Below are 12,195 nucleotides of genomic sequence, written 5' to 3' on the forward strand. Positions count from 1 at the left end.
GTACTTTTTAATGCGTCAAATTAATTTTATCTCACCTAGGGCCAGTGGAAATGTATGTAATTTCAATCTTTTAATACAAACCATTTCAAACTGGACCTCAAGAGATCGTTTTCACAGAATTTTGGTAATTTCAGAATCCACTGAAAAAGTCAACACTGATAGGGAGTCTTATCTTGTCAGATGATATTAATATTTCAGAAAAGTATTAATATCAGAAGTGTGATTTTTATCTTTATATTTTCAAATCTTTTTAAAATACTGTATAATTGAATATAGTCATAGAAATGACAATATTCATCATAGCAATTGCAATTAAGACCATTAATACCACTAAATTACATTTCTCTTTGTAATGAGTGCATATGTTTGAATAATTCCAAAAATGTAATTAATATTAAAATTATTATGTTTGTATACTATGTATATCTAAATTTCTGATTTGCTTCAATTTCATTCACATACCAATCTACCAGTTGTCATATTTAAAGTGATTTAGAAAAGAAATAGCAAAAAATGCATTTTACTGCATTTACTGTGGTCAAATTCTTCATATTATCATCTCTTTGTTATCCCACACTGATAGGACAGTGGGTTTTTTTTTGGCCTATTACATATTTCCAAAGGGTTATATAAACCAGACAGGGTTTCCACTTAATTGAACCAATCCAGCGTTCTTTTTCTCACAAACCTTATTTACAATAATTGCAGGGAGGGTGCTATCTTTTACCACTATTCCTTAAAAACAGTGCAGTGTATTTAAAAAATACTTACTTTCTGAAAAAAAAGATGCCGTCATTTTCAAACAATAGCAGTTGTTCATAAACTCAGTTCCTTGCAGTACACTACCTATCCCAGATGGGGATTTCTGATTTTTCTGACTTTGGCCCTGACATGTCAGGAAAATCCTGACAATCCAGGATGTTTCTGTGAAGATCCCTCCTGTAGATGAGAGCGTTCACAATGCTGGCGGAACCATGGCCAACCAGCACACCCTCCCCAAGCCGTCCTCAACCAAAAATGATTCTAATTCACGGGTATCAAAAAGGAGACCAAGCCGTAGTCGCTATAGTAAAAAAGGGTATTCCAGCAGGAAGTCCTTGAGTCTCTCAGGAAGGGGCAAGTCTTGGTGACTACGTGAGTGCTGGTTTATGGCAACACGGCACAGGTGCTGGAGGCTGGGGGCAGACTTGTACAGAGGTCGGGTGAGCTTGAGCTGGAGGGTGGTCTCGGCACCCCGGGGGGGGTCCTCGCCCTCTTCCTCCTGGGGCGCAGGTGGTTCCGGCAGGCTGGTGGAGCGCTGGTAGGCCAGGGCGTAGTGCTGCACCAGCTCCACCGCCCCCTCGAACTGCCGCAGCCTGGGCCGGGCCATCACTAGGGAGTCGAAGCCGAACACCCCATCTGAGTACTTGATGCGCAGGTGCGTGGGGCCCAGGCTGGTCTTCACCGAGAGGGTGAGGAGGTAGCCTGGGTTGGAGCTGTCCCGTAGCAGGAAGGTGCCCTCCACGGCCTCACCCAGCACCTGCTTGGCCTCAGTAGCAGTGATGGAGCCCCAGTACCAGCCTGCCAAATGTATCAAAGGCCCGGGTTAGGGTAATGGCTTTGCATCTCAGCTAAGGACAATTAATGTCCTTCACTTCCCCTGCCCTAACAGCTGAGCATCCCCTGCTAATTACCCTGAATGCACCCTGTGTAATGGAATCGTTACTTGGAAAATACCGCCAAGCTCATATTTCAATCAACTCTAAATCAGTTGAAACAATACAATTAAAGCTTTCAAACAGGCTACGAATTGTTTTAACAAATGAGGTTTTCACTCATAGTAGAGAGCAGTATATACATTCATATCGATAAAGTTTTATTAATATTTCTACATGCTTAAAGGTTTTTGTACTGAGGAAACAGCTGTAATCTATTCTTGCTACAGTTCAATTCAATGACTATCAGGGTATAGACTCTTCTGCATTTTTGTACACTTATCCTTTACAAAGACATCACAAGTGTAGATTTTCTGATTTTCCAATTAGAGCTGAAATGGTAATTTTTATTTGTGTCATCAAGCTGTTATTGAAAATTGTACAAACAAAAATGTTCATGGTGTAGCTGGTGTGCTTGTCTATTAAAATCAATGACTAAAAATTACACACAAATAACGGATGATACTCACCAGACTCTGTAAGATGGGTCATTGCACTCTCCAGTCGAACGACATCCTTGGTTGAGTCTCTCCGCCTTGGTTCCAGGCCGGGGTCTTTGAGACGTACCGGGATGAGGGATTTCTCGGGGATTAGGTTCGGAAGAATCATCCGTCCCGTCTTCACGGGAACACCAGCGGGCTTGAAGACTGTACGGAAGGTGTGGGGGCTTTGTCTGCGACCCTCAGTCCTTCGCGTCTGAGTGTCAGTCTCCCGCGTCTGCGAAATGCACTGTGTGTGCCCCATCCAAGTCTAAAGAATAAATCACACACACCGATAGTGTTAGTTCGTTGCCGTTCTTTCTTATATGAGGCCTGTTATGTACTAGGCTACATCTACACTGCAAGTTATTATTGATATTATTAATATTGTATATTAATAATGCATCATCAAATGAACAGTACAGTATTCATTTGACTAAAAACTTTTTGTGAATGTTTATTTGTTTTACACATGAATTCCATTCGCGATCCAGTTGTTCACTTGCCTTCCAGAGGAGTGGCCAAAAATATGCTTGCGATTCTTGCAGCGCGTGTACCAAACAGATTATTTAACAAAGGATCTGACAAAGCAAGACCTTCAATAAAACTGCTTCTTTAAATTTCCGAATTAAATGGGAACTACAGCACCCCGAAGGGACGCAGCTAGTTACATCTTTCTATGTGTAATTCATAGTTTATATAACGGTGCTCATTTAACGGTCCAAAGCAACACACCTACCATCATGCAGACAAGATGAAAAAAACAATTGATCCCATTAAGCTATCCCTTTGTTCACTGTTGCCAAAACGTTTCCATTACAACAGATAAGGCAACAGTAACAGCATTTAACAACAAATTCCCAAGACTGTGGTAACTATACCATCCATACACGTTTATTATTATAGGCTAGATGCGTATTACAATCTTTTAATATTAATCTAATGGGTTTGTGATTTACAGACTCCAAAAAAGCGAACGCGAGCTATTGTCTAATCGGGAGGAACCAATAGCTTTGTGAAGATAACCATAGTCTACGTTCAGATGAATATTTCTCGAAGCCTTACGCCTGTGAATGTGGGTCTTTTAATTAAAAATACATTCTACTGCCTCTGAATTAGCCTACCCAAGTATTAGCGTTAATTTAAGAAATAGGCTATGCAGTATTCATTTAATGAATGTAGAACCAAATACATTTTCCTCGACAGCCCATGGGACAGCATTCGCTTTGGCACAGAAGAAAAAAATCACTGAATTGTTGACAAGGGGTGATTGACCTTTGCCGAGTGGTATCTAAAAAGGACACATTAAAAACTCACCTTTTTAAAATTTAGTTCCGTTAATCCAGGGGTCTTTAAGCGTCCGAAAAGTTTGGAGGTTGCGATGTTGCGGACAGCCTTAGGTTTCTCTCGCAGTAAAATTCAGTCTCCCAGTCTGGCTACACCTTCAGATCCACGGGCGACACGGGCGAAATGCGAGCGAATAGGTAACCAACGCGTGTCCGTAGAGGGACGCACTACATTAACGTTTAATTAACGCATTAAGAAATATATTTTGTACAAAACTTCACAAGCTCCGTCTCAGGTTTATCACCCCACCACAAATGATAGCCTACTAACACAACGTCCTCGACGTGATACAGACTAGATTTATGGCCAGCCAAATCAGTTAGCTACAACCAGTGCGTTAACTCTGGGCATTCGACCACAATGTATCCTACCACAAATCACTCCAAAAGAAAGTTGCAACTCAGAAGTTGCTTTTTTTACGCTCTCCAGTCTGGTATTTCACGTACTTGTTTCAATGTTTCATAGCTGCACTCTTCTTCCGAGTAATCGTAAGCTATTTTTAGTTTGCATTCTATTTTGCTTTTTTATAATATTAAGACGAAGTGCATTTTATGTCGATTCTTTAATCCTGGTTACTGGACCCCCGACTGATTCGTCTGATCGGTCTCTGAGTCTGTACACTTATTTTTACAATGTTTTCCCTGTACAAACCAGCGCACCACTTTCCAGGAACATTCTCAGAAAGGAAAGTCACGTGTGAGTGATTTGTTCTGGCGCAGCTCCACCAATCCGTAGCTCAGACGATGAAGTCACGGAGTACATTTTCCCCAGTTAAGATTAAAACCTTGGGTATTCTCATTTCCACGGCAGTATGCTCGCTGTTTGTCTTACTCGATTGAAAGGGTCGGTGGGGGTTCACGCACAGTGACTGATTTTAGTTTTTAGCTTGCTCATTAACCTTGTTTTTCGCTCAAAATGTTTTTGAAATCCTGCAATTACGAGAAAAGAATTAGACAACCTGAGCACGATCATAAAAATCTACACTTTATAAGTACATTATTTATCCTTTATACGTATTACTTTAACATAATGGTGTAAAACGTAAGGCCCAAAACCTAGTCAGTTCCCAGCTTGCCCAGAATAGGCTACTTAAATGACATCAGTAAATGCATTCCTCTGCAATTCATACTACAACACTTTGCCAGATTCGAAGCAGTAAGTCATGCATAGGTAGTGGTTAAAAAGAGAGATAAATGAATTCCCAGCTCTACACACTGGGGAGCAGTATTTGCTGCATGGCTGTATTTCTCAAGGCCAAATTGTACGTACACACACGCAGAGAGAGAGAGAGAGAGAGATCTTAAGATGCTTTTGTAAATAAATGGACTCATATTTTCTGGATTCAAATCATTGTTTGTAAACAACATATATCTACAATAATATTATAATTAAAATGATATTTTAAACATAAACATTATCTAGTATATACTTTTTCTGTGATATGTTTTCATTCCAATTTAATCAGGAATATGAATAAATAAGAAAAGCACTGTACATAACTGTCAACATAAATTCATTGGGCATGGCTAAAGGTTGAGTCTATGATGTCATCCACCACATAAAAATATGTTACTTGGGGAAAGTGAGGCATTGCTGTGGAAGACACAAAGGGCTTTTTGTATTTATCATTTCTTTACTGCAAAGCATACAAACCAGCTATCAAGCAAGTAAACCACCATTTAGCTTGCTAACTGTTTAGCTGGCTTGTTGTCTACTTCTGAGATTCATTTTATTTTTGTCAGCCATCAACTATCCTAGAGGTTTTACACAGATGTCTGTGTTGCTTTGAATGTACTATTACTGCTGAAACTCTCAGCTCATTTCTCTTTTACAAGTTTGATCATAGAAATCTTTGATGGGATTCTTTGGTGTGCCAGCAGGTTTTGCATGTTGGACATGGCTTCATCCTAGTACACTGGTACATGTTCCAAGAAACAATAACACACTTCCAAGAGTTTTATCAAGAGATCATGGTTCCAGCCTATACATTTCTAACTACACAACATTAATGCTAACTAACAATACTGTAATGCTATACACAGGACTGGACAGAGCACAAACTTTCAGAAAACAGGATTCTCCAGTATGAAGCTGGACAAGCCATCTTATTTAGGATGATAGCCTATTCTGTACATAATAACAATGTGGCTGAAGGGCTGTCTTTTCATTTTTTTAAGCTTTGCAGCACTGCATTGTGGGCTTCATGGTAAAGAGTTTCATGGTAAAGAGTACTACTGCCTAGTGGAGTTGTCTGCCTGTTCATTCTCCTTTGGCCAAAGGCCCTGAAGCCAGCAATGACCTGCAAAGAGGAGGGATCAGCGCTGAATTCATGGTGGAGGACATGCTTGTGAATAGCTATGCTAAGCTAGGCACCTTGACTGAAGTGGGCGTTGCCACTGCTGCCTGATGCCGTGGGACACAGAGGGGAACTGGAGTTCAATAATGCCCTATATCTCTGACCTATTCACCTGACCTATTTCCACTTCAGGCTTCACTTGAGGATGAGTTACAGTGAATTGCTCATGTCGACCACCGATCGACGGCTTGATTAGCGAAATCCGGTTTAGCTCAGAGCTGAGCTTCCGTGTGCTGCGAAACAAATCAATGCGCATTTTCACATGAAGCAGAATAACATCTGTGGTGACACACGTACAGCGACCATTTTGGCAGAATCGATTGTTCCCCGAAAGGCCACTCAGGGCAGGGGACACATTGCTGCCATTCGCACACGTGTCACGAACCTCTTCAACTCTCTCTGACCCTCCCTCCGCACGCATTTGCTCACAATGCCTTCTGGTGTTGGCCTGCCCAGCAGACAGATACACAATGTAGGATACGTATATGTCTCGGTCTGGAAAGAATCACCCCCTTTGAGTGTGGGGATCTATGTCATAATGATTCAGCCTCCAGGGACTGCACAGCTGTGATAGGGTGACCTTTATGAGCCTTAGTCCAATCAAAACAACAAAATGTCCTTGTGTTTCTAGCTCCTCCCCACCCTTGCCTGTGTGTGACCAAGGGTACAATAACCAGTCAGACACCTCATGTAGAGGTATCGAAGTGAATAGTGCAGGAAGTGACCCATGATATCAGCAGAACAGGCAACTAGGGCATATTGTTAACCAAAACTGAGGACCTGGCTCAACTGGAAACAAACTTGTGGGGTTTAAGGGTGCAGTAAAGACACAATATAGCTGGGCTCAACTACTACCTCCATGTTGCGAAATTCATCTCAGAGCTCTTTGAATGGCTCAATGCTAATCTAAACATTGATTCATAAAGTGTGTGGTGTCAATCAAGCTGTGAATGTTTTGAGCAGGTAATGCAATTCGTCCCCCCAAAAAGAGGCCGGCGAGGGAGTTGGAGCTGTGTCAGTGTGCTGCTGGAAGTGCAATAGAGTGTTGTTACTCTGTTCAGCGAAACATGCCATACAGTCCCACAGCTGCCCGGGATCTGATAGGGTTCTCTCAGGTCACCTCCAAGGTGTTCAGGTGAGATGTCACTTGCAATGTCTCCCAAAATTGAGAGATCTGAGAGGTTGAGGAAACAGGGATCACCAATAGGTACATGCCACTCCTGACTGATTCATTCTGAACCAGATGAATTGTTCAACTAACAGCCAACAAAACCACAACAAGTAAAACAAAGAACTTCCATGCCATGATACTGTACATGGCCACAACGAAAACACGTTCTATGTTCTGTATGTGTATTGCTGATTAATATGTTTAAGGGTGATGCATGTTTTCTACATCTGTACAAGTATGGACACTATTACATGAGAAAAACACTTTTCCTTCCGTTTGTGGACCAGGGTCAGGTTTTGTTTTCCCACATCGCAATCTTGACTTGGAGGACCAGCAAGACCATCCTTTTTAGCTGACATTACTGACTCTTGTGAATGATATTGTGACAGACTGCTTTCACTTGATTGCTTTGTTTTTGTGTCACCTGCAAGAAATGCGGAGCCAGTGTCTCCCTGGTTGTATAGTTGTACATTGGAGTATGTGCTTACTGTGTTAGGTTACCACATGACATGGCTGTGTTAGGTTACCACATGAGATGACTGTGTTAGGTTACCACATGACAGACTCTCCTGTCCTTGTTTTGCCTACAGTATAAGATCAGAAAACACAATTGATCCTGCATACCTCTTCTTTCAGTGTTGCGGTGTCTCCCTCAAGAGAGAAGTGAAAATGCATAAGATCCATGTTTTGCATTGCCCTCTCATCAGAGGTTAGACCTGTTTGGCAATGACTGATTAGATTGAGAAAATGCTTCCGGGCTCCGAAGTAAACCTAAAATGGTGTCATTGACTAGAAATCAAATGATCATCAAATATAATTTGTGACTAGTGTACATGACTACTTTGAAATATTTTCTAGCTGTGTGGTGAATGGCACCCATGATTGGGGAAAGAACATAAAAGTCTTTATTTTATAGGCAGTAACAAATTAAAATTACCCTTGATTTACATGTTGTGGTTGTTGAAGCCTTCACCAGGCTAATGATTATTTGACTGACTTCATCAGCCATATAAAATATCTCACTACAGGGATGTGGTGGGCTGTTAGGGAAGAGAGTAATTAAATGTTCTGCTGTGTGTAGCTCCGTTGGCAAGCAATGGGCAGTAAGCTTGGAAACCATAGGACGCCTGGCCGTCCCTCTCCTGTAGGATCATGCAGTTCCAGCCCCCATGTGATAGACATAGTGGCAGGACAGTGGAGTGGCTGCCCATCGTCCTTTGGAGACTGGACACTCACCTCTTCATATTGCAGCTTGGCTCCCCTAATTGTTTGTAACAACACATAAATGTTACCTTTAAATACAGTTCTTCGAGTTAATATTATTGCACTTGAACACTAGTAGTTTTTGCTATTTTGATTATTGTAGCATGTAGTCTTCAGTAAGGCAAAGGTTACTACAGCACTGTGACACATGTTAATGTGGTGTTATCATATGCACTTCTGAACCTTTTCTTTGGAAGTGACCCTGGAGACAGGGGTCTGCCAGATGAATGTGTATATAAATAACTGTTAATGTAAATGACAGTGTCTCCAGATCAAATGGACTGGCATCAAAACCACCTTCCCCTGAGCAACTGTTGACTTGACCCAGCTGCAACATGTGCCTTCCAGTGGGTGAGCCTGTCAAACATGCCCTTCCTGTCTGTGTTTTAGGTTTGAAATCAGGGAGGTGGCTGCCTTGTCTTCCTCATCTTCCTCATCTTATGTTTGTGTGGAATATGTTATTGAAGCTGTAGTGTTGGTGAGTACCTGAATGGGTTTGCACATAGATGATACAATGTCAGAACTCCAACATCTGGACAAGCTTGCGTCTGAGACATTAATTCAGCAAGACCAGAAAAAAAACGTATTACTGTGGCTTCAAGCTCTGGTTCTTTTGAAAAGATAGGCATTAGCGCCCCCATGTGTAAGGATTGTGAAGGTGCATCACAACAATTCACAACATCAGTAGATTCATATGAAAGTTTTAGAACATTCATTACTGGCATTGTTAAAAATATGGAATCATTCACTGGAGCTTCAATGATTCATAAGTTTTGTGAAAGGTAAAATCAATATCTAAAGTTGCTTCATGTTCCCTATACCAGTGAATCCACCTGTGTTTTTGAGAAATTTAGAGGTATGTGGTGAGCACATAATTATGTAGTTCATCCCCCACTGGTAGAACAACATTCCATGGCTTTTTCCCTTTAAAGATTGTGAATAACCTTATTTTCAGCCTAGATCATTATATTTGATTAATTATATATTAAATATATTTTATGCTATCACATGTAAGTTTCTTCGTGTAATCATATTTATCTTTATGCTTGATTTATATTAGATGTAGTTGCACACATTGAAAGCAGTCCTGGATAAGGGCCTCTGTTAAATTACATAATAATCATAATAGTATGTATAAAATAGCGCATCAATGTGCCCTCGCAATGTCTCATATGAATGAATGGGATGGATTGTTGAAGCTTGCATGATTCAGCCAATGACAGTGCTGCAGTGGTAACATGTTCTTAAAATGAGAGCCTACGAAATTATGGAAAAACCTGAAAAATGAAAAACACCTGTGTATACTGTACAACAAACATGTTCTATCCTCATGACCCTTCACTACCTATCACTTTCTTAGATTTTTTCCAACAAAAACATCAACACAGAGCCAGCCAGACTGAATCCTACTCCACTTTGTATAAATCTCTAAAGTGTCAGTTTGCAAACAAAATATATGATGTAGTTAGACAAGAACCAATAGAGATAAGTCATAAATCCTGTTCACAGTGTTTAGCAGTAAAGAAATAAATGAATCCATTTCAGTACACATAACAGATTACATTTGCCCAGATGTACAGTACCAGTCAAAAGTTTGGACACACCTACTCATAGAGGGGGTTTTCCTTTATTTATTTTTTATTTTATTTTTTTTTTACTATGTTCCACATTTAAAAGAATAGTAAAGTAAATTATTGCAATTATTCAGTGATAAACAAATCAAAACCATCTTATATTTTAGATTGTTTACAGTACCCAAAATTTTTAAAATTATTTTTTAAGGAAATTCATACATACGCATCAACTTCACTATTTATGTTTATCTAGGGAACAAATTTCAAGCATTTAAATGTAAGTCTTTAGATCAAAATATCTTTTAATGCATGTTTCCCACTATCTTAATCAGGTGTGTCCAAACCTTTAACTGATACTGTATGCTTTAAAATGGGAATAGCAAATATTGTGCAATTATTATGTGTGAACCTTTTAACCCTCACCTAGTGTGACAGGTGGTTATGTTAAAGTTATGTGGCACTGTGCCAATACAAATATTATTGGAAACAGTCAAGTAAATAGCCAAACAAGACCTTGAATTGCATCATCCCACAGCTACTTCACCTCTGCCATCCACAACTTCTTATCATGGATACTGAACTGAATCGATAGACATTCTGTTTGATGCATCTATTAGTAAACCATATATCCCTCAAAAGAAAAGAAATCACTAATATATCTACAAAACAAAACAAATGAAAATTATAGTATCTGGAAACACTTTCTTTCATTAGTAGACTGTTTCTTATATGCACACATATCCAAATAATAGGGTGAAATATGTTGGTTTGATTTCCATGCACCAAAACTGCCTTCAAAGGCCCACAGTCAATCAAAAAAATTCCACAATCAACCAAATGCAACTCTCCATCTAACCATCCTGTATAGAGGTTATTTCTTACTTCCCACAGTATCTTTGTTTCTACTGTACATAATAAGCCTTTACCTTCAAGGAATTTACACGGAAAGTTTTTGGGTCAACCAAGCCCAAGTGTTCTTATTTTAGGTCTACTGATCTATGATTATTTTGCCTCAGACCTGTTTAGTCTGGTCTGCATGGAAACTAGGGTCAGTTAATTGTTCCATCACTGCTTAACGACCTGGCCTTGCACAGTAGCAGTGAACAATTGTCATTGGTTCTCTTCCGAACTATATCTACAATACTTTCTCTTATTTAGTGGCGGTATCCTTTGAGCATCAAAACACTTGGTCTAACTTCTCTTTCGGCAGAATTTATAGGTCTACAGAATTGGTGGAAATGAGACACGGGCCACTAGAAACGTGTTCATGGTATTCTGACGTCGGGTTCTGTTTGTTGTGTTGTTTGACGACATCCCGCTATGGAAACGTAGACCTTGTTTCCAATAGGTGTGCGTATCTTGTTCCCCTCCTTAATTAGTTCTCACACCTCGTTTCACATCTAGGATTATTATTATTTTATTTTATTTTTTTTTTGTACCAGCTGTTTTGTAAACTTTTACCGAATAACCTTAGCCTTATATACCTATTTTGTGCTGCTGTCTTGGTATTTCTTCCAAGCACATACACGAAAAGCACTAGGTCGTTGTCTGTTGATTTTTAAATAGAAAAAAATAAGAACAGAGCTTCTTTTGTCTTCACATTTATTTAATTATTATTGCTATTTCAGTTTCGACGGCTACTGAAAGTGTCATCCGACCATGCCAGCCGACCAAAGTTCGACTTTGTCTAAAATTCTGTTATTTTGTTTTATTTAACGTTAAACCTTATTAACACTAACAGCGTTCCGAAATTGCCAATTATTTTCGATCGTGTCGCTCACAGCTGATTGCCACACAGGTAGCTAGCTAGTGGGATGTAATATTTAGCTGTTGCCGCACTGGAATTATCTTTTGTTCAAAAGTGTTTTGAATTTCCATGAGATATATCTTGCCTTGCGAACGTCAGTCAACACAAAGACAAAAAGTGATATTAGTTAGCTTGCTAGCTAGCTAAAATTTAACGGGTTGTTAAACGTTACGGTGCTAACACAATTGGCCACTGATTGTAAATGACCACTGACGACCAGTTATTGTCCACCACATTTCAACATCCGTTGTGAACGATAGTTAGCTTGCCAGAATTGTGAATTGGTAAGGAATAATTTTTCAGAGGCTTATCTTCCGTGGAACACAATTAAGAATGTATCGTAGGAATGCTTCGCACTGAAAGATTCTAGTCTTGTTGCGTAACTGGCGCCATAAACGTAGATAGCTACTGCGTCCTTGCGGTTCTTGGCGTTAAGTCGGAGTCTTACGGTATTCCCAAAGGTAAAATCCGTAGCAAAATATTATGCCGCGTTCTGTGATATGT

General features: G+C 39.9%; 1 protein-coding gene across 1 annotated transcript; it reads right to left on the reverse strand.

The window, feature by feature from the left end:
* Positions 1 to 448: 448 nt before the first annotated feature.
* On the reverse strand, positions 449 to 4,124 carry LOC118780782 (suppressor of cytokine signaling 2-like). The gene is made up of 3 exons (XM_036533467.1): positions 3,491 to 4,124; positions 2,165 to 2,444; positions 449 to 1,560 (listed from the first exon to the last, which is right to left on the reverse strand). The coding sequence occupies exons 2-3, from the start codon at positions 2,436 to 2,438 to the stop codon at positions 1,064 to 1,066; spliced, it is 771 nt and encodes a 256-aa protein (XP_036389360.1). The 5' UTR covers positions 2,439 to 2,444; positions 3,491 to 4,124; the 3' UTR covers positions 449 to 1,063.
* Between the last annotated feature and the right edge of the window lie 8,071 nt (positions 4,125 to 12,195).

This window comes from Megalops cyprinoides, chromosome 7 (genome assembly GCF_013368585.1).
Source record: "Megalops cyprinoides isolate fMegCyp1 chromosome 7, fMegCyp1.pri, whole genome shotgun sequence".
In the NCBI taxonomy this organism is placed as follows: Eukaryota; Metazoa; Chordata; class Actinopteri; order Elopiformes; family Megalopidae; genus Megalops; species Megalops cyprinoides.

Bases quoted from the DNA above. Each gene is read 5' to 3' on its own strand.
- LOC118780782 (XM_036533467.1), bottom strand. From the start codon at position 2,438: ATGGGGCACACACAGTGCATTTCGCAGACGCGGGAGACTGACACTCAG. The intron at 1,561-2,164 runs GTGAGTATCATC...TACATTTGGCAG, and splicing joins GACCCATCTTACAGAGTCTG to GCTGGTACTGGGGCTCCATC.